Raw genomic sequence first — 25,725 nt, 5'->3', positions numbered from 1 at the left:
TAAGGCAAAAAATGTTTTATAGTGATGACACGCGGGGTGTTTGTTCGTCTGAAGATTCCGATCGCATCGATGTGCCTATTGTAAGTCTCGGGTATAGCGCCACCACCAGGCGCCAGGAAGTGTTGCAGTCACAAAGGTTGATTTTTTTTACATTTCCATGTGATGTTCTTTTAAATACTCCTCCTAGAATGTTTATGCGATTGACACCAAAAGTGGTCAACATGATGCGAAGACATTGTAGATGATAAATTGCGAAGGGATTTTTGATATCTCAAACGGTGTTCCCATGGCAACGTGTCAAACTTTGCTTTCATTTTCCGGCATATTTAAGGCTGACAGTTACATGCAGTGAACTTTTCAATACTCCTTCTAGGATATTCATGCGATTGACACCAAACGTGGTCAACATGATGCTGAGACATTGGAGATGATAAAATGCGAAGGGATTTTTGATATCTCGAACGCTGTTGCCATGGCAACGCATCAAAGTTTACTATTATTTCAGGAATATGTAAGCCTCTTGGCATGCTTAGATTAACTTCAAATTTGGCACACACATCAGAGTTGTCAACTGTGAAGTGTTGACAAACAGGTCAGACATAGGTGTGCCTCTTAAGTCGCTCACTAGCGCCCCCGTTTGTCCAAAATGTGGGGTTTCTTTTACCTACAGTCCCCAAATGGGTCAGTAACAACATAAATAGTCCACCGATATTTACCCACTTGATGCACTTGCCCACCGTGCATCGTTTTCTCGGAGGCACTGTGTAGCGGTAAACAAACGTGCGAGGGCCCGCCATCGCTGCTTGCAGCTATATTTATTATTTTTTTTCTTTTTCTTCTCCGACTTCAGCGGGACTTTAGAGGGCCTAAACATACTCGAAAACTCATGAAATTTTGCACAGATGTCAAGAGTGATGAAAATTTACATGTGGTGTAGGCTTTAGAATTAGGCGTGGGAAAATGGCTCTATAGCGCCACCTACAAATTTTCAACGAAGCAGCCCTCGGACTGTGTTTGACGTACAATTACGAAATTCGGTACGCTTCTGTAGCATGACAAGACCTACAAAAAAGTCTCTTGGAGCGAAGCCGTAAACCAAACAGGAAGTCAGCTATTCGGAGTTATTTTTGTGATTTGGGCGCAGTTTTTGTCATTTCCATGCGTCATACTTTAACTAACTCCTCCTACAGTTTTAGTCGGATCATCTTCATATTTGGTGAGTGTCATCTTAAGGCTTTTGTGATGCTAAATTGCGAAGGATTTGACTCTACGTAAAAATTTGTGTCGGTTCTGGCCCGACAAATTTTGATGTTTTCCAATGAAACAGGAAGTTGCTGGAACTCATGCATACAATGTCCGATCTGTCCCAAATTTCACATGATTGCTAAGAGTCCTGACCTGAACACATCTACATAACAATTTTCATTTATAGCCATGATATGGATGGGCTATTTTACATGTAAGACTCTAATATATCACATACTGTAGGAGCCTATTTTGCTTTAGATTCAACCTTTGAATATTTTTGTTAGAAATTATCTTAATATGTAAACTTAGTTTATTTATGTATATCATTTAGACCATTTAGACAAATATTCTGCATGTTTACAAAAATATATAATGTATTAAAATTGTGTAGTGTCTCTTTAAAAACTTGGAGACAATTGTGTCAACATGTCATATTTTCTAAAATAAATTATAATTTTTCTGATTTCATATTTATTGTAATAAGTTAGAAACGTCTCTGCTGTGTCCTGCTGACAGGCGCGATTGCGCATGCAGCAGATGAGGCAAACTATGGGTCCTCCGAAGGTTAGACCGTCTCATTTCAGTTCTCTTCGCAAACTTCTGAGCGCCTTGAAAGGCAGAGTGTTCACCTTTTATCGCATGCTTAGTAGGGTGCAGCCCTTGCATTGGAACACAGGGACTGCGCTCTTTGGTCATATTTCTGTTGGATTTAAATGATACACAGGATTAAAGGAAGATATTTAATCAGAAAACGGAGTAGGCTACGTGGATTGTTTTGTCGGACGGACACAGAGCGAGTGGATTGTTTTGTCAGACAGACACAGAGCGAGTAGATTGTTTGTTCGGATACGGAGAGACTGAAACTAAAACTAAAAGCGAGCTCACACATACTATGGAGTTTTAACATGGGTGTACAGCGCAGTGTGAATATTTTAGTGGAAACAACAATCGCGGATCGTTCTCTTCCATGAAGCCGATGTAAACATCTAAGAATATATGAACATTTCTTAGATTTATTACCTTTGTGGACTACAAATGCAAGTTGATGTCATACTGCGATTGCTTGGTGAAGATAATTTACAAACATGAGAACGGATGGATTATGACTTTTTTTAAACAAAGGTATGTTGTCCCGTTTAGATTTTTCATGTTCATTCTATATGCACTGTCAGCTATGATGAAGTGTAATTAATCATTGCGCCGCCAACTACGGTCCTGCGACGTCAGATATGTCTTGTCTATTTTTAATAAAATAGAGTAACGCAAGTAACGAACTCATTTAAATTTCAGTAATTGTAATTGCGTTACTTGATTTAAAAAAATACTTCATTACATGCTCGTACTGCTAAAAGTAGTGGAGTTACAGTTACTTTGTAACGCGTTACTCCCATCACTGATAGTCACTTATGATGCCAATAGTCAGTTATGGTCATAGCGCCACCAGCTGGTAACAGGAAGTAACATGTTTACAATGATAATGCAATGTCGGATTTGTCCCAAACTTTACATGATTGATAAGAGTCCTGGACAGAACACATCTACGTGCCAATATTTACATGTAGTCACTCATACTCACACACACTCGCTCACTCTCTCTCTCTCTCTCTCTCTCTCTCTCATGCTATCTTACACGATGCTACCTCGCTGTCATTTGTAATTAGCAACAGGAAATGTGGCACATTATACTACACTTTTAAATGGTCCACCTATGTTTACATGCTTAAATGCCTATTTACTACTGTTCCCTTTAATTCTTATGCCACGGTGTGGCGGTGTCAGGTGTGCGAGGGCCCTTCCATCACTGCTTGCAGTTTTAATTGATATTTTTACTGAAAACAAGACAAAAATACTAAGAATTTTTTTCTTAAAAATGATTTTTTGCAGTGTATAATTAACCTCGTACCGATAAACATATAACGTAAAACAATTAGCTAATAATAATAAGAAAATGGCATAGGGTCAGCAAATATACTAGGGCTGTAAACAGACGTTACGAAAATTAAACATGGTTTTACTAGAGTTAAAACAAACAAAAAACATGGTTTCACATATTCTATATGCCAAAAAAACATGGTTATTACAAAAAACATGGTTAATTTTTGTAAAGGAGTACCTGCATCATTTATTTTGTCATGCTGCAATGCATGCTGGGAATGCATGAATCAGCAACAATATTCATGATAAAAAATATTTGAAAAACATTAGAGCAAATATTGTTGCCCTAACATGGTTCATGTAAATTGAAAGTAATTCACATTTCTTAAAATTTGTGATTTAAAGGCTAGTATGCTAGGTAAATGTAATCGGAGTCCAGATAAACAGAAGGCTTGGTAGTCAAAACAAGATTCATTCATGACAAATAAAGTTATTGGTTTTGAAGAGGTTAAAGCACATGCCTAATTTTAGTCAGACAGATTAAAGGAGAGAGATGCATTCTGAATGATAACCCTGACTGTGCCATGTGCAGTGAGAGACTCCGCCCACGTCTGGGTAACCCCGCCCACATGTGTGACTGATGAAATATCAGTCCAAAGATTTCACCCATCAGGGATTCATTGTCAATATTTAGAAAGGCTGGAACTACAGAAGCTATCAAGTCCAGTTCTGTAAACCAAAATCATCTGGCACCGTCTTTGATGTCTAAGAATACTAGTGGCTAGGAAAAACAGGGCATCTCCAGCTCCAGAGTATTTTTACTCTCAAAATTACAGTGCTAAGCTGATCTGGCCAGTTTTTCACTTCTTAATTTATATCTTTCAGTATGCTTTATGTGAAAAGATGTAAAGCCATACCTTATTTAAACAGCCTATATTGGTATTATTCTAATTTCAGCATAAGGGATGAACTGTTATTATATATACAGTAATGCATGGGTGGTTTGGTTTTATGTTGGTTCTTTAAAAGAAACCTTTTTTTTTTCAAAAAATGGCATTTCCCTATATCTTTCTTTGTCTAATTTAATGGCTCAGCTATAATTAGGTATATAATGAAAACTTTAAATGTCATGTTACGCCCTAAAATTAGCAGAGAGAGAGCAAGAAAGAGAAAAGCTTTTTCATTGTGACATTTAATTTATTTTTCAGGGGAATATTACCTGTCACAGTTACATTTCTATAGTAAAGAATATGCACTAGGCCAATTTTTAGCTTGCTTGAAATGTCGTAAATAAAAAGTGTGTTTGGCCAAGCAGTTTTATCACTTAGCGTGACTGGGCTTTAATTCAGGTTGGTGGTTCACCCGTGACCACAGAATGTTATGTTTGCAATCTGCGGGTGAATGCTGCTTAACTGAACAGCAGTGGATTGTAATAATGCAGCGTATGCTAATTTATTCATGTTTGCTTTAGCATCTGTTCCCGGTTTCCTAAATCTGCTTTCGATGAGTTAAATGAGCATTTCAAATATGAGGGAAACATTTGTCCCTGTGGACAGCTCACCAATGTCTAAACTCGCCTAGAGGACTCAGATCTGCTAACAAGGAGGAAACTTTGGTCTGGACACAATCAATTATGTCAAACAGTTTACTTAAAAGCAAAAGCAATTGTAATTACTTGGCAAGCACCAATAGTAATATTGGTAATGGTTTCAATATCCTCAACTTTACAAAAAACTTTCTAAAACGCTTTTAAAAAGTAATTCTTCAGCCCAAAGTGTTACTGAGAGTATGAGAGCTTTTACGCCCGCGCCAGGCGCATGTTTTCAATTGTTTCCAATAGAAGCTCTGCGTTTTTCAAAAAAGCCAGCAGCTAGCGGTTTTCCTCCCCGCCTAAAAATATTCAACTTTGGGTGAAAAGCTCCGTTCGTCTATGTCAGTTCTCACACGGCCGTCCAATCACAGTGGAGGAGGGGGGGGGACATTACCACAGCAACCAACTGGCTCATAGCTGAAGTATCACATCTACCAAAGCACTCGGCTGAAAAAATGTTTAAAAATTTATGGTGTGCACAACACCTAAGACTTTATTTTGCTGACAAGACTTTATCAGCCGGCTTATTGTTAAATAAATAATAATGATTTCATCTTTTTTCTATTTTAAATCTGAAAATGATAACTTTTATAAATCACGTTTAAAGTAAAAGGTTTCCATGCTATTTTAAAGGAGTAATGCGGCTTTCACATAGGATGCGGTGTGCGCTGCGCTATGAAACCCATTCATTTCAATGGCTTGCGCCGCGCGAGGGCGGTTTTTTGTTGCGCCGAGCAAAGCGCGAGCGCAGCGGACAAAGTTCAACATAGTTTAACTTTTGTGCTGCGCTCTGTGACGATTACCCGCGCGGCCAATAGAAACGGGGCATCCAAACAAGCAAAATGGACGAAAGCTTATACTCGGGATTCTAAGGGCTTTATTATACAAGTTTATGCTCCTACAGAGACATCGGAAGGAAAGCCGTCTCATGGAAACACGTAGCAATTCAAGTTGGCATGTCAGGTGTGTTTTAAGTCAAGCAGCTTGTTGTAGGTATGCTTAAAGTTACGTGAAATGGAGACGAGCAACATCAGTCTCTGTATTCCTCGTCGACTATTTAACGCAAATATAAACACTGTAGTAATTTATTGAAAACCCCTCCTACTTTGGTCTGGCCATCAGAGCACAAATCGCTTGGCTGCGCTGAACCCAGCGGCGAGCGCAGCGCACACCGCATCCTATGTGAAAGCCGCATAATGTGGTTTTTGTGGCATCTAGTGGTGAGATTGCGAATTGCAATCAACCTCAATTTTAAAACGCAATGAGAAACTACGGTAGCTGCCACGGGACACACATGTCGTCGTCTAATGGGGCGTACACATCAAATGCGAATTCAGCGATTTGTGAGTAGATTACATATAAAGTCAATGCAAAAATGTCAATAGACTCAAACTCGCGCGATGCAAATGACGCAAATTAGGCGAAGCAATTGCTATTTTCCCCAAACGCGTTTACGCGCAAGTTCAAAATATTAGTAATCTAGAGCAATTTAAATCCCAAGAGTAATCTAGAGCGAGAAACGTTTGCTGTGTATGCAGCATAAGACAATGAAAGAGCAGCTTGTTCATTTAGGGCTACTGTAGAAACATGTCGGCATGTCGGTAAAGACACCCGCAATGTATGTAGATAAAAACGTCTCATTCTAAGGTAATAAAAACAATACAGTTTATTATGTAGGGTCTTTATCCAGCACGTATCATTTAGTTATGTATATTATATTGGATTTCTGCCAAGAGATATTCCTAAAAGTTACACAATGCACCTTTAAAGTATAAATGTGTATATTGCATCTGTTTTATTGAGAATATAAAAATATCGCAAGTGAATCGTAATTTATATTGACTGATTTATATTTTAATGAAAAATTTTGCTGGTTTTTGCAATAAATACATTTTAGTATAATGCATACACAATATCATCTAAGAAATAAGTAAGTGACAAACAAGAAAATAAATGCAAACAAAACCTTAAAATCGGCATGAAACAAAAATTGGGATTGTCTTTATTTCCCTATCATGACGATCTAAGTAAAAGATCTTCTAAATTGTGGAAAAAATGTAGGGCGGGACTTCATTGCATCCACTGGGAACTAATTGGATCATTGGAAGTTGGGCGTGGTCCCCAATAGCCCCACCCTATTTAATAATAAAAAATTGAGAATTTTTTTATGGTGACTTTAAGGCAAATGCAGCAAACAAACTGTTCAGTACCAGCATCGTTTTAGTTTCATGGCCACGCTGTAAATTATAGCCTTTATCCCACAGCTGAAGGAAGTTGCCCTTAGTGCAGCGCAGTTAGAAAGCACTCATATGTGCCACCATTTCAACAATGACGCACGGCAGGCTTTTCATTGCTTTGTCATTTAGCCAGTCAAAGGAAATGGGTAATGTCAAAAACAAGTCTTTATGGACCACCACATTTAATTGGTTTCATGTCACTTATGACTACAGCCAATTATAGCATCGGCCCCCCAATAGGAGAAACCATGGGGCTAAGTGGCAAGTTTAAGAGTACAGTGATGTCATTCTTTAAATGACAGGTTGCATCTCTTTAAGACCGAACTCGAGACTTTCAAGTCACAAGCACAGATACTCAACAACCAGGACACGGCTTACATTTACAAGACTTAAATTAAGCAAAAGAAATGTTTGTCAATTAAATGGGCCTTAGATTCTGGTATCCCATAAAATTTAAGGACTGCATGTTAATGTTGTTCCAGGTCCATCAAAAGGATGTAGATCCAGGAATGTCATGCCTGGCCGAATCATGTCGAGGACTGCTTTATAACTAAACCATCAATACCCCAAAAATTTTCTAGCGCAAATACTGCCAAGAATTTAGAGATGAACTTTAAGTTTTAGGAAAGCTGAGATCAAAAGAACATGCAGGTTATTTATCTCAGGATTAGTTTACTTAACCAATATGTCTCAGCTGTACTTGGCACACAGCTGTACTTTAACCTCCTGGTGTGTCCACATATGTGCACCATCATACTTAATTCTGTGTATGGAACCTGTTGTACACGGACATGGACTGCATTATATTCAAAGAAAAATATTTGGTTATTATATTTATTGGTTCTTCCTAACCCCAAATAGCTGGAAGAAATCTAAAATGCAAGCCAAACCAAAGCTTGGGTCTTAGGAGGTTAAAATACAACTGGTGCTCTTTGCTCAACCGAACTGGATCCCGGGTTGGAGTTTTTCGTGGTCGGGATGGCTGATGTTTGGAGCAGGGCAGGGACGCGCTCCAGGGGTGTGGGGTTTTGGGTGGGTAATGCTAAGGACGGTGTATCAAACAGAGATGTAATTGCGTCAATTGACCCGGGCTCTGTAAAGTGGAACTGTATGGGGCCGAGGCCACTTAAACGCTACAAAGCGCTTTTTATAGGAGCGATTAAAGAAAATTACAGGGTCTGATCATACATGATTGTCAGGGACGCGATCAGCCGCTGTGGTTTGGTGCATGCCAGGAGTGTGTGCATGTGAGAGCGTGCGAGAAAGAGAGAGAGCAAGAGAGAGAGAGAGAGAGAAAGAGAGAGATTTTGGTATTGTGGTGTGATTTTATTCATTATTCTGCCATATTAAAAGATTTTTTTTATTATTATTATTATAAGTCAGTTGAGGAGAATTCCTGAATGCATGGATAACCTTTACTGCAAAAGTAATTACCTTAATGTTTTCCTCAAAATAACTAACATTATACACTATTTACTTGAATTTTGATGATTCCTGAATTTTTTTGCCACTTACTGAGAACATTTCCTACTTACCGCACATCTATAACCATGCTTTCTCTCAATCTACACCAGTTACACTTACATATACAGTAGGTCAAACTTAAGCCCTATTCGGACGGGATTAGTTTTACAAAGGGACCTCTGAGAAAATCAGAAAATCAGTGCTTCTCAGACGTCCTCTGTGTTTTTAATCCCGTCCGAATCGGCCATGTCTGTGTTTTTGTCTGACGACCTCCGTAAGAATTCCAGAGCGATTCACCTACTGTTTTTCGCCGAACTCAGAGGTCCTCTGAGAACTTTAATCCCATCCGGATGCAAATGTTTGTGTTTGCCCACAATATCTTTTAAAAACGCTATGTTTTTTTTTTCGTGTTTTGGCCAACGTGATCTGCCGTAAGGTCTTACTAACATGCTTATATTGTACTTCCTGATTCATTCATTCATTCAGATATGGATGTTTTTTCCATTCAGCGAAATAAAATAATTACATACATTGTTAAGACTGGCCACTGTAATATCAGTATAAGATAAACTCAACATTATTTTGGTTAACTCCGGAATAGTAATGTTAATTAATAAAGATATTAAATTGTTTTTAATCACTATAACCTCATTTCTTTGGGTTTATTGTAAGCAGCAGTTATATAAAACACGTAGGCTAGGATTTGTAAGTTCTTTTGATTTGTTAAAGTTAAATTAATAAATTACATTTAAAGCAAAATATCAAACATTACAAACACGCGTATCCGGAGCACATGATCTTCTGCAATCCCCAAATGCATGAAACAGACACTCCCATCTCTGGAATAGCTTGAGAATTTAAATCTCGTCCAAATCGGTACATAAAAATCACAGACGTCGCGGGGGACAAGTTGAAACTCAAACATCATTTTGAAAACTAATCCCGTCCGAATAATGCTTTAGCTAACGTTGGCGAAAGTTTAAAGGGGGGGTTCAATGGTATTTCAAGCATTCTGACTTATTAACACAGTTATAGAGTTGTTTCTTCTTGCTAAACATAGTCAAAGTGTCAAAAAAGCAGTTGGACGTGTTACAGAGTATTTCTGTGCCGAATGCACTTCGCCAGGGTTCGTACAAGTTTCGGAAAGTTTTTTTCGATTACAGGTCCAACTGACGTTTCAGGGGTTTTCTATACGTATCACTTCTTTATATGGGCACTTCCCCCGGGAAACCCCGCCCACCCGTCAATCAGCGGGAGACGCTAGCACTTGCAAACATCTTATCACGCGAGACAGCTTTGTTTAATTTCAAAACTCAACAATGGCACGAAAGATGAAGTGTGTTTTTGGATGTAAGGAGAAGAAATCCAGCCTTATGAAAACAATGGATATAGTTTATTATCCGGGGGTTTTGCGTGTGTGTTTGATGCACTGAATTTTCCCAACCGGGTGACGAGTTGCATGCGGTAAGTAAGACTTCTGTCTTAAATTGTAAATATGCACGTGCATATTATATAAATGACACGAACATGTAGTGAATCATAAGTTAAACAGTGTTGTATAGTGTCGCGTGACTCGTACTCGCTCCACCCGCGGTAGTAACTCCTCCTTCTTAATTTTTTCGTACGTTATCGGAAATATTCGGTAAAGCTAATCTTTCTTTTATAAATCTGATTAAACTGAAGACTCTTCGGAGATATAAAGGATGTCATACTACTCTATAGGTACTCCAGATTAACATCAGAAATGCAGAAACAGCGTGTGTTATGTGAGCTTTAACTCTTTGCAGAGTTGTCTCGTCAATTAAGAGAAAACACTTCCTTGACAATAACGCTTCCCTGACGAGTTTTTACTGCAATCTATATTTCCGCTATTATCCACTACGTGGTGCTCTTACCCAACTTATAAAACACTAAAGCATCTACTGATTCAAAAACAGCAAAAACTGTGGCTCGTGACTGCTCATCCAAGGGGCACTAATTCAAAATAAGTGTTCGGAGTGTCATGTGTGTTGCTTGCATTTTCAAAATATGTGTTTGTGGCGTCATGTGAACCATGTGCATCACTTGTTTTGTCAAAATAAGTGCCTGCTGCATATGCGTTAAAACGAGTTTATGATTAAGGAGACGCTCACGTTCACAAAATACAGGCAAGACACTCGCTTAACAGTAAACTCTGATTACACGTGAGATTATGCGTCACGTGATGCACACAGGATCTCTCGACATGCAGAACAAATAATTTGAAAAAAGTAACCACACACATGATGGGCTACATACATGTTGTGGCGAACTTCGCATTGAGCGCCCTTGAAAAAAGAAGTCAATGGCCGCCACTGCTCTGTTGTATGTTTTGATCATCGTTCTGAATCAAATCGCTTACTAAAGTCCTTTACAAAAATTCAATTATTTCAGCTTTTTGCTCACAATTTGGTGTTTTTGAAGAAACGTACCCATATTTGACAGGCAGATAAAATGAAAACAAATGAACATATTTTTTCCCTTTTTTTGTTGGAAAGCAGAGGGTTTGTTCTTTCATTTGATATTTTGTATTTATATATTTAAAGAACAAAATGTTCTTGAACACATTAAACTTTTGTTAAAATAAAAAAAAATGCTGGCGCTGCATGGCAACTTTTTCTTAAAAATGCTGGCGGGGAAAGAGTTAAGGTCTTTAGTTGAGCCATTACAAAAGAAAATGAAGCTTGACCACCTGCTGCCATCAGACTTCAAGCTGTTTTTTACATTTGTGCATTTGGCAGATGCTTTTAACCAAAGTGACTTACAGTGCATTACGCTTTACATTTTTATCAGCATGTGTGTTCCCTGCGTTTGAACTTTTGTGCTGTTTATGCAATGCTCTCAGCTAATTGACTATTTCACCCAAAAATGAAAATCATTTATTTGCACTTCATGTTATTGTTATCTTTGGCGTTAAGGATATTTGACACCCAATTTCTGATGATAAAAAAAATCATAAATATACCACATGGCATGTAAATGTATTATAACATATCAACAGTTTTAGAACGACATATCAATAGATTTGGACTGACAATCTATTTCTAATTTTTTATTAATGGGTAAACTGTTCCTTTAGAAAAGCTTAATGTATATTCAGCAGCAACATACTGCCCTGTGTGGATGATGGGATGGCTCAATCTGAATTGCAACATTTCCCCGTCACCATCTCCTATCTATTACTCTCCTTTCTTTACATGTGCCAGAAAACCAAACAAATAAATAACAACGTATCCACTAGTTAGTATATCTAATATTAGTATCATTGCTTAGCAATAGCAAGAGATCCTTTCTACAAATAGCACATTCCCATCACAAATACCATAGTAAAGAGAGTCCTGCTACCAGTGCTTTCCTCCTGTCACCACGTCTTTCACGAGCTACGTGTCGGCATTTCAAATCTGCCCATTTGTACGTCACAAATTATCAGGACTCAGAGGATACTTTAGTACTCAAGCATAACCTCATATCCATGTCCAACATCCTGGAGTCATAAGTTATGCCACGCGCAACTCTGCTTAGAGATGGAATGGATCATCTAACAGTCTGTCTTCACACATAGAGAAGAAGATAGATTGTATCACAGTAACACACAACTGTTCATTTCCTTCAAATGCCAGTAACGTTTTACCTCTTCAAACAGAAACATTTTATTGCTCATTTATAGGGCAGGAGACTTGTGTTCTTAGTTACTAAATGTTTCATTTAAGTAGCAACTTTGTCTCATGTGTTTCTTCTGAAGATTTATTACAAAGTTTTTTTTAACTTGTTCTCAGATGTGTATCCTAAAGAATAAAGTTTTGTTATGAATGGATGGTGTAGTGCAGATATTTTTGTCTTGGAAGAATTTGATGAAAAATGATCATACTTAAATGGATTTTTGCATTAAGACTTGTTAAGAAACTCTAAATAAGATGTGAGGTAACAGAGGTTACATTTTACTCTCAAGCCATCCTAGGTGTATTTAACTTTCTTTTTCAGATAATATCCTGGCTCTTTTCAGCTGTAAAATGGCATTGGATGGTGCCCCATTTTTAAAGCTCCAAAAAGCATCCATCCATTAAAAAAAAAACTTGGTGAAGTGATGGGTTTTTTGGTACGCCTTCCTCCAACTTGTGTACGGCCAAAATTAATATAGTCTGAAATAATAATGTTTCCTTACAAAAACCGGTAACACTTTATAATAAGGGTCCATGAATAATGATGAACTAATACCTAAATGAATTCTTACTTAAATATGAACTAATGCGGAGTTAAGGCATGTACTAAACATAAACTAATGAAAAGTCATCATTAACTACAACATGACTCATGATGACTCAACACATGGCATGTTGTACTTAATGATGAATCTTCATGAGACTCTTAAGTTCATTTTTAAGTAAAAATACATTGATGTCTTAGTTCATTATGACTCATGGACTCTTATTATAAAGTGTAAAACCCAAAAACCTGACGCTTTGCCTCAGAAAACGTTTAATAACTGTATGGATCAGTTTTTGATGGTTGGATGGGCTTTTTAAGCTTTAAAATGGGGCACTATCCAATGCCATTATAAAGCAAAGAATCAGGATACTATTTAGTATTTAATACAACTTTAACTGTTTTTGGCTGAAAGAAGAAAGCCATATACACCTACAGTAGGATGGTTTAGGGGTGAGTAAATGGCTTAATTTTTATTTTGAGGGAACTCTTCCCTAAAGGATTAGTCCATTTTCTTAAAAAAAAATTCAAGATAATTTACTCACCACCATGTCATCCAAAATGTTGATGTCTTTCTTTGTTCAGTCGAGAAGAAATTATGTTTTTTGAGGAAAACATTCCAGGATATTTCTCATTTTAATGGACTTTAATGAACCCCAATACTTAACAGTTTTAATGCAGTTTAAAAGTGCAATTTTAAAAGACTCTAAACAATCTCAACTGAGGCATAAGGGTCTTATCTAGCGAAACGATTGTCATTTTTGGCAAGAAAAATAAAAAATATGCACTTTTAAACCACAACTTCTCGTCTTGCTCCGGTCCTGTGCGTAATGACGTGGAAAGGTCACGTGTTACATATCTGAAACGCACATTTGCGGACCATTTTAAACAATAAACTGACACAAAGACATTAATTAGTATCATTCAACATATAACAACATTGGAACAGTCCTCATTCTCCACACTTGTAAACGCTGGGGCGTAGTTTCGCAGATGTCATCCGTGACCTCTTGACGTGATGATTTAAGTGAGGTCGCGCTGGCGCGTCACAGGACCATAGGAAGACGAAAAGTTGTGGTTTAAAAGTGCATATTTTTTATTGTCCTTGCCAAAAATGACAATCGTTTCGCTAGATAAGACCCTTGTGTCTCGTTTGAGATTGTTTAGATTCCTTTGAAACTGTAATTTTAAACTGCATTAAAACTGTTAAGTGTTGGGGTCCATTAAAGTCCATTAAAATAAAATAAAAATCCTGGAATGTTTTCCTCAAAAAACATAATTTCTTCTGAACTGAACAAAGAAAGACATCAACATTTTGGACATGACATGGTGGTGAGTAAATTATCTGCATTTTTTTTTTTAAGAAAATGGACTAATCCTTTAAAGACAATAAATAAATCTTATCTGTGAATTTAGTTACTCAGTACTGGAAAACATCATGCAAACTGTGCTCATAATGTAACATTTGTTAAATCATTTGCTACTGACCAAAACACCACCATAGATTTCTTGTGCACATGGAGTGTGTACAATAAAATGTCAACAAACATTTTCCCATTATATATATATATTAATAATAAAGTCTGCTTCCAGTACATATAAACAGATGTTTGGACAATTCATCCATTGTTGAGAAAACCCGTTTTTTTTAAAGTTTAAGTTGCCCCAAATAGGAATGAAAATATTATGTTTCTAACCACAGAAATAAATAACTCCCCATATTTCAAATACTATGCAGTGTGAGGTCATTAAAACCAAAGTTTGCATTGCAAAAATAAGTTCACCTGTTATTCCTGTCTTTCTCTTTGCAGATGTCCTTTGTCCCAACATGAAGGTCCAGGCTGGTCGCTTCAGGAAAAACAGCACCAGTGCAGGACAGACAGAGGTCCCAGGTAACATCCTGATCTTACTGTACCTTAAACCAAAATCAATATTAAGTTCATAGTTCATTACATACATAGTATAAGGATTCTGACATATGGAGTCTCAATTTTGTCCCTATTATGGTAATGATTTTATTAATACCATAAACTACAACAACTTTGAACTAAAAATAAAACCTCATTATTTCCAAAGATTGTAATGCTTAACAACATGATGAGACTTTAGAGCGAGACACTTTGAGGTTTAGAAATGAGAAATCTTTGGCTCACTTCTATTCAAAGAAATGCGGAGTTAGTGGTTACACAGATTTGGAGGATGTTGTGTTTGGGTCCTCAGGGGGTTCTGAGTTCCTCTCTAAGACTCCCACTCAAATTCATCCATCTAAAGTTAAAAAACAGACTAAAAGTGAGAGAGACAAACTCGATCTTACCTTTGCCAGAAAATGACTACATGTTTTACAGATTTATTGCATCAACAGTCTCATAGCAATTCGTACAGATTTTACGAGGTGCTAATTTGTATTAAATTGTACGACCACAATTTTCTACGTTTTGCTTTCACCCCTATGATGTTGGCGTTAGAAGTTTAGTTTATTTTTTGTGTATTTTTACAAAAATCTGCCTGTAGGGTAAAAAAAGAAAATCTTGATACAAGTTGACTTTTTTCTTAAACACTTAATTCAAGAAAGTTTTTCTTACCCCACACTGCAAAAATGATTTTCAAGAAAACATTTTTTTTGTATTTTTGTCTTGTTTTCTGTAAAAATATCTAAAAAATTAAAGTAAGATGCTTTTTTATGAGTAAAACGACTCAAGAAAATAAGTCTTTAGACCGAAAATATCAAATTTAAGTGATTTTGTGCATAAAACAAGCAAAAAATCTAAACACTACATTCAAGAAAAAATTAAGAAAAATTTGCTTTCCCCACACTGCAAAAATGATTTTCAAGAAAACATTTTTTTTAGTATTTTTGTCTTGTTTTCAGTAAAAATATCTAAAAATTAAATTAAATTAAGATGCTTTTTTTGATGAGTAAAATGACTCAAGAAAATAAGTCTAGTTTTTAGACTGAAAATGTCAAATTTAAGTGATTTTGTGCATAAAACAAGCAAAAAAATCTGCCAATGGGGTAAGCAAAAAAATCTTGAACATTTTTCTTAAACACTTAATTCAAGAAAAATTCAAGAAAAATCTGCTTACCCCATTGGCAGATTTATTGCTTGTTTTATGGACAAAATCTATTAAATTTTTTTTTGTTGCATACACTGCAAAAAATGATATAAGAAAAAAAAATATATATATATTTTTTTTTGCTTACCTAATCGGCAGAGTTTTTTGCTTGTTTTATGCACAAAATCACTTAAATTTGATATTTTTCGACTAATTTTCTTTGTCGTTTTGCTCACCAAGAAAAAGCATCTTAATTTAAGAATTTTTTGATATTTTTTTCTTGTAAATACTTTTTTGCAGTGTAGGCAGATTTTTAAGATTTTAACTCCCTGGGGTCCAAAAACAAAATTCACTTAAATTTGATATTTTTTGTCTAAAAACTAGACTTATTGTCTTATGTAATTTTGCTTATCAACAAAGTGCACCTTGATGTAAGAATTTTTAGATATTTGTACTGAAAACAAAACAAAAATACCAAGTAAGAATGTCTTTTTTTTTGCAGTGTAGGCATTTTGTCACCGTAATTCTGATTAATTTTGACGGAGGTATGTTTTCCAAATGCATCCTGAAATTAATCTTAAAAAATGACTACTTTGTTTTAAAAAGGCAGCATATGATGCATACGGTATATATGCATATACCAACAAATGCACACACTTCTTCGTTAACTTCGGCTCGCACCAGCATGACTAGACTGGAAGACCATCTTTAACCAACTAAGACTAGCAATCCAGCTGTTTTCAACAGAGGTATCTAAATCATAGACCATGTTTGTCATACGCTGTCCTGACACACTGTGACAGCGTTAAAATGCTGTCGCAACGCTGTCATGCGGTGACATAGTTCTTTTCGGAGGGCTGGTGGCCAGACGATAAGGGCGTTGTGTGCCTGCATCAAAGTCACTCTCATCTGCGCTGAGCCACAGAGCCGACCCGGCCTCTCCCTCACTGTTTAAAATAAGACTCGTCTTGATTATACGCTTTCACTTGCCAGGGCCAAATTACAGATCCCTCTGTTCATGCGAGGTTCCTCCAGGCGGTGCTGGGAGAACGTTGAGCTTCACGCATGGAGACGCACAGACAAACAACATGGTGAAAATGAGCTGATGAAACATAAACAGCTGGATTGAGAGCTAAACAATGTGTGAAATCAAACAAATGAACGAATTAATCTCAGCGCTTGAATAAAACATGACAACAGCAAGGACACCTGGAGAAACTTCTCACTTATTGTATAGGGCTGTAAACCTCCAGACGTTTAGTAACTAACAATTTAAGCAGATTTATTAAAGCGATAGTTTATCCAAAAATTGCAGATGTTCATTTTAATCTATAATGATAGACCAGCTGTGTATAGACATAAACTTTAAAGGAATAGCTCACAGAAAAATAAAAATTCTGTCATCATTTACTCACCCTTGTGTTGTCCTACTTATGTAAATATAATTTGTTCTGCTGAACACAAATGAAGATATTTAAAAAAAAATTATAAACAAACTGGGGCACCATTTACTTCCATAGTAGAGGTCGACCGATTCATCGAATTTGCCGATTGATCGCCACCGATAACAATAAAAATAACTATCATTCATTGTTTTTTTCTGGTTCTTAAGGTATAGTATGCGTGACCAAAATTAAAAATGCACTCTGTAAGAAAGTTTTGACTGCTTATTTGCATTCTGACATGGTTGAAACTTTCCTGCGTATAGTTATTTGAAACTGTAATAAAATGCATTATATTACTCATACTAAATAGTTCATATACTATTTATTTTCAGCCAATACTGTAAATTTTAATGATATTTCATGCTATACTGTTTATATATTTTGAATCTGTTTTATTGTTCTTTTGTGTGTTACTTTGGTTTAGTATTATTTTAATTGGCTTACTTTAAGGTTTGTTGACTTGATAGTTAATATATATATATTAATATTTTTTACTTAAAATTACAAATTATTTTGTCAAATCTGTATTCTAATGTTGTAATAAACTTTGTTGTGTTATGTTGTAGCTCAGCGAATGAGTTATGAGTGTTGTGTTTGAATTCAGTAAATAGTCAAAAACTATCGGTTAATTTATTGGTTATCGACAGATAGCACCCACCTTAGTTATCGTTATCGACCAAATCCAATATCGGTCGACCTCTATTCAGGGCTCGAAATTGCGACCATTTTGGTCGCATATGCGACCGAAATTTAATCTGTGCGACCTTAAAATATATTTGGGAGCATTTGTGCGACTGCCCATTTTGTTGTGACGCGAATTGATTGTGATCCTGCGTGCTGGCGCTGTCCCAGGTTCAGTGTTCTCTCCAACGATACATAACCAATCAAATTTCACCATTAAGTTCTTGCGTTTAATGAAGACCGCAGATTGGCTAATATGAGCGTCAGTCATTCCTTGTTTCAGTGAAGCGCGGAAATGTGAAAAGACGAACGCGTCGCGAGCATGACGAGAGCGAGACGATTACAGCCAAGGTTATTACTGTTTCTTTGACGACGATCGGGATTCAAATGTAACTCCACCACCGGAAAATACGAGTTGACGTTAAACCTTTCAGAGAGAGTGGCTTAAAGATTTCGAGTGTCTATGAAAATGTAACTGTTTACTGTAAATCCTGTAAAACGGCGTTAATGGCGGAATCAAAACATTTTAAGCGCCAGACGTACCTTGCGTAAACATGGCGAAAGTGCCAAAAACACAAGACGTGTCATGACAAATGTGTTTATTATTGATGGAGACACCGACCTGTCTGTCAAAGTGTGTTTGATGGTGTATGTGCGCATGCGCTGGTGAATGGACATTCGACAAACATCCTTGTGGTCCATGTTGCTGTGGAATACGACAATGCTGATGGTATGTTTTTGTTGTATTTTTTAAAACATTGCCTATTTAGTAGTAAAAGCATCCTGGTAATGCAGTTATCAATACCAATATATATTAGCCTTCTATATTAGGGTCACTTTTGTAATGTCACAATTATTCAGTGTTTTACGTGTTTGCTAGATTTTCTATGTAATCTTAATCATGTGACCTGTAATTGTTAAATTATTATTGCTGCTATACTATTTCAACAGCATTTGGGTATTAATTTAGGAATTTATGCAGCAAAAAAGCATAAAATAGAAGACCAACTTTTAAATGCTGGCCATAGGACGTGTAAAGCCTGGTGGTGGTGTTTTATTTTTAATAAAATAAATCTATTAACATTTACATTGTAGTTGTGGTACTTTTTAATTTTTGGATGGATGCGCCTAAATTTTTGCTGGTGCTCCTAACTCTTTAAAGTTGGGAGCACCAGTGCTACCAAATAAAAAAGTTAATTTTGAGCCCTGTTTGGTATAGCATGCGTGACCAAAATTAAAAATGCACTCTGTAAGAAAGTTTAGACTGCTTATTTGCATACTGACATGGTTGAAACTTTCCTGCGAATAGTTATTTGAAACTGTAATAAAATGCATTATATTACTCATACTCAATAGTTCATATTTTCAGCCAATACTGTAAATTTGAACAATATTTTGTGCTATACTGTTTATATATTTTGAATCTGTTTTATTGCTCTTTGGTGTGTTACTTTGGTTTAGTATTATTTTAACTGGCTTACTTTAAGGTTTGTTGATAGTTAAAGGAACAGTATGTAAGAAATGTATATCAATGAATCATAAAATGGCCCTGATATGTCACTAGACATTAAGAAATCATTTTCATTTCAAATACTTATATCACTGACAACAGTGGTCTGGCCAGGATATTGTCATTTAAAAAGTGGAGTTGCAGCCCTCAACTGATGTTTATGTTGTCATTTTGTGTATTGGCCACTAGCTGTGTGATTGCAGTACCAGTTTTAGCCACAAGTTTTGTGATTGCAATACCAATTTTGGCCACAATCCTACATACTGTTCCTTTAATATGTATTAATATTTTTTACTTAAAGGGACACCATGAAACTTTTGGCCACTAGGGGGTGCTAGACACGTATTTTTCACTTCTAGCGCCCCTAGAGCCCACAAGCGCCGCAGCACTGTCGCAAAGGAAAGGAACTGGCCAACCTTAAAACTAAACTAAAAACTAAACATTTAAAATGCTAAACGATCAACATTTTGAGACAACAGGGAGAAACGCAGTCATGTTACAACTTTCTGATGAGGAACTCATCGTGGCAGAAGCCATTTCTCAATCTGAAGGTTGCAGCCTCCGGATGTCGTATTTCTAATACGTCATCAAGACTGTCTTATTTCACAATATTAACAATTACAAAGTTGACTATTATACTTAGTTAATCGTAAATTGTTGCAGTATGCTTATGACTTGCGAATGTAATGCTCAGTTTACCTTAATAAACCAGGCTTGATGACGTGTGCAGCCTGCATATTTGACCTCCGGAGGCTGCAGCCTTCCAATTCAGAAACGACCAGACGTATTTCCTTGCCTTTTTCCAAACAAATATTGTTGCATCCTCTCTCTCTCCCTCGCCACCAGGATTTTCCGCAATGGCGCTCGTTATTCCTCTTTTTTGTGTGAAAATCGCTCCAAATCCAAGTAAACCGATGCGTTTAGGTCTGCCGCTTTGTAATACGTCACGCGAGTGACAGCGGAACGCAGCAAATGAGGAAGAGAGAAGAGAGAAACGCTCGGATCTGATTGGTGAATGAATAGGGTTTGGTTTTACACTGTGAGCAAGTTTGAGTGCTATAGCATCCTGGATTGTAATGTAAATATCATAGACACAGTAAAAAGAAAGGTAAATACGTGAACACAGCATCTGAATACAGGGAACTATATGCAATATAATCGCCGTAATTTATAAAGAACATCGCATTTATGTATGAATCAACAGTTTATATAAAAATTTGCCTTAAAGGGGAATCGAACCCGGGTCGCCCGTGTCATAGGTCCGTGACACTAAAGACTGTGCCACAGAGTCACATAATAGAAACTGCTCTCTACACTCCTTAAGTAGCCTCCAGCAAAATTCACGTTAAAAACAAATTGTGTGGAGGAAGTGACGTATGCCGTAAAGCAGTCGAATTTTGTAGTTTTTTTGTGCTCTGGTTACTACCAGAAACTCTAAGTTTTAAATTACGAGTAAAAGTGATACAGACCCCGTCAGGCTATGGTAGACATGTCATTCAACCTATTTAAAGTCGATGTACTATCACAAAGGTCTTGAAAATGTATTATGAAGGTTGAAAAATTACATGGTGTCACTTTAAAATTACAAAATTACATATTCTAATGTTGTAATAAACTTTGTTGTGTTATGTTGTAGCTCAGTGAATGAGTTATGAGTGTTGTGTTTGAATTCAGTAAATGGTCAAAAACTATTGGTTAATTTATCGGTTATCAGCAGATAGTGCCCACCTTAGTTATCGGCCAAATCCAATATCGGTCAACCTCTATTCCATAGTATTATTTTTTCTTACTGTGGAAGTCAATGGTGCCCCAGATCTGCTCGGTTCAAACATTCTTCAAAATATCTTTATTTTTATTCACTTCAGCAGAACAAATAAATGTATACAAGTTGGGGGCAAGTAAATGATAAAAGAATTTTCATTTTTTTTGTGCCATGTTTCATTACTATGCCTTTAATGGTACTAAAATGTTTTGTGTGTTTTACAGAAAATCATACAGGTTTATTACGACATCTCTTATTTTTGGTAAATCTCTCTGTAAAGCAGAAAGAGATAGCAAAACCAAATTGTTTTTAATATATATTTTTATTTGACCTCACACAATATCTGCTTTCTATGTTCTTAACCACCTGTTACTGTACTATTTCTATACACCCCCGACACATCCCCGTCTAGACAAGACTTCTCACACACAGATCTCACATTACTACCTAAACTTCCTTCAGTTTAAATAATCAATCTCTATGTTTATAAAGACCTCTTTTGGGTGATGAACACACCTATCTGAGGTAAACAACACACTTACAAGTGCTCATCAACTGAGAATGGTCCTTAGGGACTCGTGTACACCCCAGACCTCAGGCACACCAAATTATACCAATACTTCACACACACTGTTTTTAAACCTTAACCAACCAGCGTTAGCATGTGGCCAGATCAGCATTTGACAACGCCCTTGCCCTGCTGGCATTGCCATGGCAACAAGCTATGTATTGGTATAGGAGTGCCCTGGTTTGGCCACTATAACTGGGTAGATGGCCAAAACTGCCAACCTCAGATTACACACACATGAGCCCTAGTGACATAATTGTACATGAAAGGATGTTTTTTTAAACATCTGTTGCAGCAAGTGCAGTTTAATGGTTGTGAAGGCATTCATTAGTGGGGCTGATATCCAAACACGCATTTTTTCAAAACATTAATGTCATTTCGGGTCGTACTTTTTTATGGCCTGATGCACCATCCGAGACAACTCGGATTTTACACCTCAAACTCGGGAAAAATGTTTGGACCGACATACGAAGTCGTATATCCGACCTCTGAACTCGGGGAAGATCGGTTGACCCCGACCTTAGAATGGCGCGTCATCTGACGTCACACCAGAGAAGCTTCCAGCGCAGCTATCTTGTGTAAAACGAAAAAATATGAAAAACTTGAAAATATTTTTACAAAGCGAAATGATATGCAACACAGTCTGGTCTGTAGGTTATATTACATAACTTGAATCAATAAATATCGTTTTAATGTGCCATAACGCGTGACTGACTGGAACGCACTGACTGAGGTAACTTAACGGCTGCCAATGGGACATTCCCATCTCTGTCTCAAACTCGACATTTTTTGAGTAAAAGTTACTAAATTGGCACTGCAGGTCGTTGGTAGGTCATAAGTACTGTATTTAACTTTAATGGGTCAAAGTGACACGCAAGTCCATATCATACGAGGTGGTTGTGAAGTGATATGAGGTTTGTTCTAGTGATGTGATGTGTAATCTCTTTAGAAAATGTTGCTATTTAATTCTAATCCTTTTTGATAAAACACAACAGCCTAAACTTATTTTAGCAACAGCAAGCTTACCGCCAATTAACTTTCTTCAGTAAACCACAGATGTCCTCCGCGCCACCGACGCCGTCATTCCCACAATCCACCTCAAGGCTCGAAAGCGCGCTCGCTCTCGTCTTATAAGGAATGAAATACAAACTCGTAAAATCATGCTGTTGACATTTCTTGTGTTTATATAAATGTGTAATTTGTACGAAATTGCGTTTTTAAATATTAATTAATATTAAATTATTAAAACTATACTTTATTAACATTGTATAATTACAGTTTTTGGAGTAATGCGTCATAGACGTTTGGGAAACACTGGTCTATCATGTGACATAGCAAAACAGATGTATGTGAGACACTATATAACATTTTCATCCACTGTGAACATATGGGTTACGCTTTGTTGTTGTAAAATGCCAAATTAAAAGTGAATTTTCCAAGTTTCTGTTTCCCTTCCCATTGACCCCATCTAGTGGTCATATTAAAACATACACCATGTGTTCTTGGTGTAAAAATATTCTGATAGCCATAAATAATCATGATATCTTTTCCTCTGTCTTAGGTTTTGATTTGATGGAGTACTTCAATGTGAGAGATTTTCTGGGGGAAAAGTTTGAGCCCGGTCAGACCCCCTATGTCAGGCTCGGGACAATGCCAATTGTCCAAAAAACAGAGTAGGTTATGCATTAATTATTTAAAAGCTTAAAGGAATAATTCATTCTGAGTGACATGAGGTTTATTACATAAAAGTCTGTTTTGCATTTCTTTTCTTTATTTCTCTATCACTCTTTCTCTCCTATTTATCTGTGTTTCAGAGATGTGTTATCTCAAGGTCTGCCTGATGAATACGCCTTTGTGACAACATTTAAGTTCAGGAAAACGTCTCGTAAGGAAGACTGGTACCTGTGGCAGGTCTATGACAAATACGGCATTCCTCAGGTGTGTGTTGATCTGGGTTGAAACAAAAGCCGCGGGGGCAAATGAGAATTTCAGATGTTTCCTCTTCAGACTATAATAGGTCTACTCTTTCCTCTGATGGATCTAACAGGGTTGAAACATGGTAGTTTGTTTAGGCTTGGTAGCTGATTAGACAATGGTTCCCAACCAGATTAGTCGACAAGTACCTTGAACTTTTGTCCAGCTAGGATTTATTAAACTATCAGTGTAATCCTAAATAAAATTATTATTTGAAGCATAAATGACTATAATGTTGTAAATCAGTCTGTAATCACAATGTTTCTCAGGTCTCCATCCGTTTGGATGGTGAGAACAGAGCTGTGGAGTACAACGCAGTGGGTCTGACTAAGGATGCGGTCCGGGCCGTCTTTAAGAACCCAGAGGTGGACAACCTGTTTGACCGTAACTGGCATAAGATTGGCATGAGGGTGGACTCCAAATCAGTGTCGCTCTTCCTGGACTGCAAACACATCGAGACGTTGCCTATAGAGGACAGAGAAGATATCGATATCCAGGGAAAGACTGTCATCGGAAAGAGACTCTATGACAGCGTTCCGATTGACGTAAGTGTCATTCCACTATTGCAAAGTAGCTAAAGAAGCCAGATTGGAGGGTTGCAAGCACTAATTAGCATATTCATGATGTCATCATCATGATAAGTCATTTGGAGATGCTGTTTTGTACATTGTGCTTGCACAGCTATCCAAAAAGCACTAGATTTGTTCCTGTCACTAAGTCACTATGTTGTCCTGGCCCTGACTTGTCCAGACCTCACAACATTTGTTAACCAACTGCTTGGGTTTGGTTTAGCTGTTTGTCCAAGCATTGGCAGGGTTTCACATTTTTTATTTTTTTTGCAGATCTGTTTAATGCTGCTAGTGATTTACATACTTTCACATTAAAGGTGCAGTGTGTAATTTTTAGAAAGATCTCTTGACAGAAATGCAAAATACTGTACAAAACTATATTATCAGTGGTGTATAAAGACCTTTCATAATGAACCGTTATGTGTTTATTACCTTAAAATTAGATTTTTGTTATCTTCATATACCGAGGGTCCCCTTACATGGAAGTCGCCATTTTGTGTCGCCATGTTTCTACAGAAGTCATTAATGGACAAACTTTTTTTACTAGGTTGTCTCCGATGACATGTTTGTCCGATAGCTTCTCTATGTGATTAAAAAACGAGAGGTAAGCAGTGGACTGAGCCATTGGTTGCAATTCACCAGCACCTCACCACTAGATGTCGCTAAAATGTACACACTGCACCTTTAAATGTTACACCATGTAAATTTCTGTGATGTTTATGTATACCTCATAGTTTAAATATGACAACAACATTCAGACTGTCAATCCCTTTCTGATCTCTGTAGTTTGACCTCCAAAGAATGGTAATCTACTGTGATGGTAAACAAGCCGAACAGGAGACATGCTGCGATATTCCCGGTGGTCCAGTAAGTACCCCATCTAACACAAACATACATATTCTCATGTCATGTTGAAAATAATTAATATTTAAATATATCCTGTGGATATCGAAGCACTTCTTTTAAACATTCTGAGTCTTCCCAAGTTTTTAGGCTTTGAAGCATGATGAAAAATCATTTCTGGATTTGCATCAGTCATCTGGAATGTTTGCGTATTTATGAGCTGTTTAGGAAGTCTTGTCTCATAATATGGTCTGAGTCGATCAGCAATCCATTTCTTTTTCCTTTCCTCTCTCTCTTTCGTAACATATTCGGTTTTCTTTTTCATCCCTCGTTCATTTTCCCGATCAGTGTGAACAAACTCTGGTGACTGAGGCTCCCCCGCTCCCATTGCCCACCCCAAAACCCACCAGTGCTGAACAGCAGAAACCAGCAACATTCAACTGCTCCTGTCCCGCAGGGGAAAGGGTAAGACCGTTCAGGTCAAAGGCACAATTCAGTGTAAAAGTGGATTGAACCGCCACAAGACCATGTTAAAAATTTAATATCAGCCCTTTGATATTTTTTACAGTACATGCATATCAATGTACACAAAAGCTGATGCTGTAAAGTGGTATACGATCTTAGATTATAATGGAAAAAAGTCTCAAAAACATTCTTGAAAGGACTTTATTTATTATTTGACA

General features: G+C 37.0%; 1 protein-coding gene and 1 long non-coding RNA gene across 9 annotated transcripts in view; one reads left to right on the top strand and one right to left on the bottom strand.

Moving 5' to 3' along the window:
- Positions 1-14,943, bottom strand: part of LOC129454981 (uncharacterized) — a 75,320-nt gene extending 60,377 nt beyond the window's left edge. For 2 of the 5 annotated variants that reach the window (XR_012359835.1, XR_012359834.1), the window contains exons 1-2: positions 14,790-14,931; positions 14,421-14,551 (exon numbers count right to left, since the gene is read on the bottom strand). This is a non-coding gene — a long non-coding RNA (uncharacterized lncRNA). Of the gene's footprint in view, positions 1-11,521; positions 11,984-14,420; positions 14,552-14,789 lie in introns of those variants that run through there. The other 3 variants (XR_012359832.1, XR_012359833.1, XR_012359831.1) reach the window with 3 other exon arrangements.
- The window catches only part of col22a1 (collagen, type XXII, alpha 1), a 114,955-nt gene that overhangs the window by 23,678 nt on the left and 65,552 nt on the right, over positions 1-25,725 (top strand). The window contains exons 4-9 of one of the 4 annotated variants that reach the window (XM_073858590.1): positions 14,448-14,528; positions 23,218-23,329; positions 23,471-23,594; positions 23,900-24,175; positions 24,986-25,066; positions 25,391-25,507. In XM_073858590.1, coding sequence (XP_073714691.1) covers positions 14,448-14,528; positions 23,218-23,329; positions 23,471-23,594; positions 23,900-24,175; positions 24,986-25,066; positions 25,391-25,507 — 791 coding nt within the window. Of the gene's footprint in view, positions 1-14,443; positions 14,529-21,845; positions 22,390-23,217; positions 23,330-23,470; positions 23,595-23,899; positions 24,176-24,985; positions 25,067-25,390; positions 25,508-25,725 lie in introns of those variants that run through there. The other 3 variants (XM_073858587.1, XM_073858588.1, XM_073858589.1) reach the window with 3 other exon arrangements.

This window comes from Misgurnus anguillicaudatus, chromosome 20 (genome assembly GCF_027580225.2).
Source record: "Misgurnus anguillicaudatus chromosome 20, ASM2758022v2, whole genome shotgun sequence".
Classification (NCBI taxonomy): domain Eukaryota; kingdom Metazoa; phylum Chordata; class Actinopteri; order Cypriniformes; family Cobitidae; genus Misgurnus; species Misgurnus anguillicaudatus.
The sequence above is the reverse complement of the archived record's forward strand: the minus strand, read 5'-3'. Positions and strand labels throughout refer to the sequence as shown.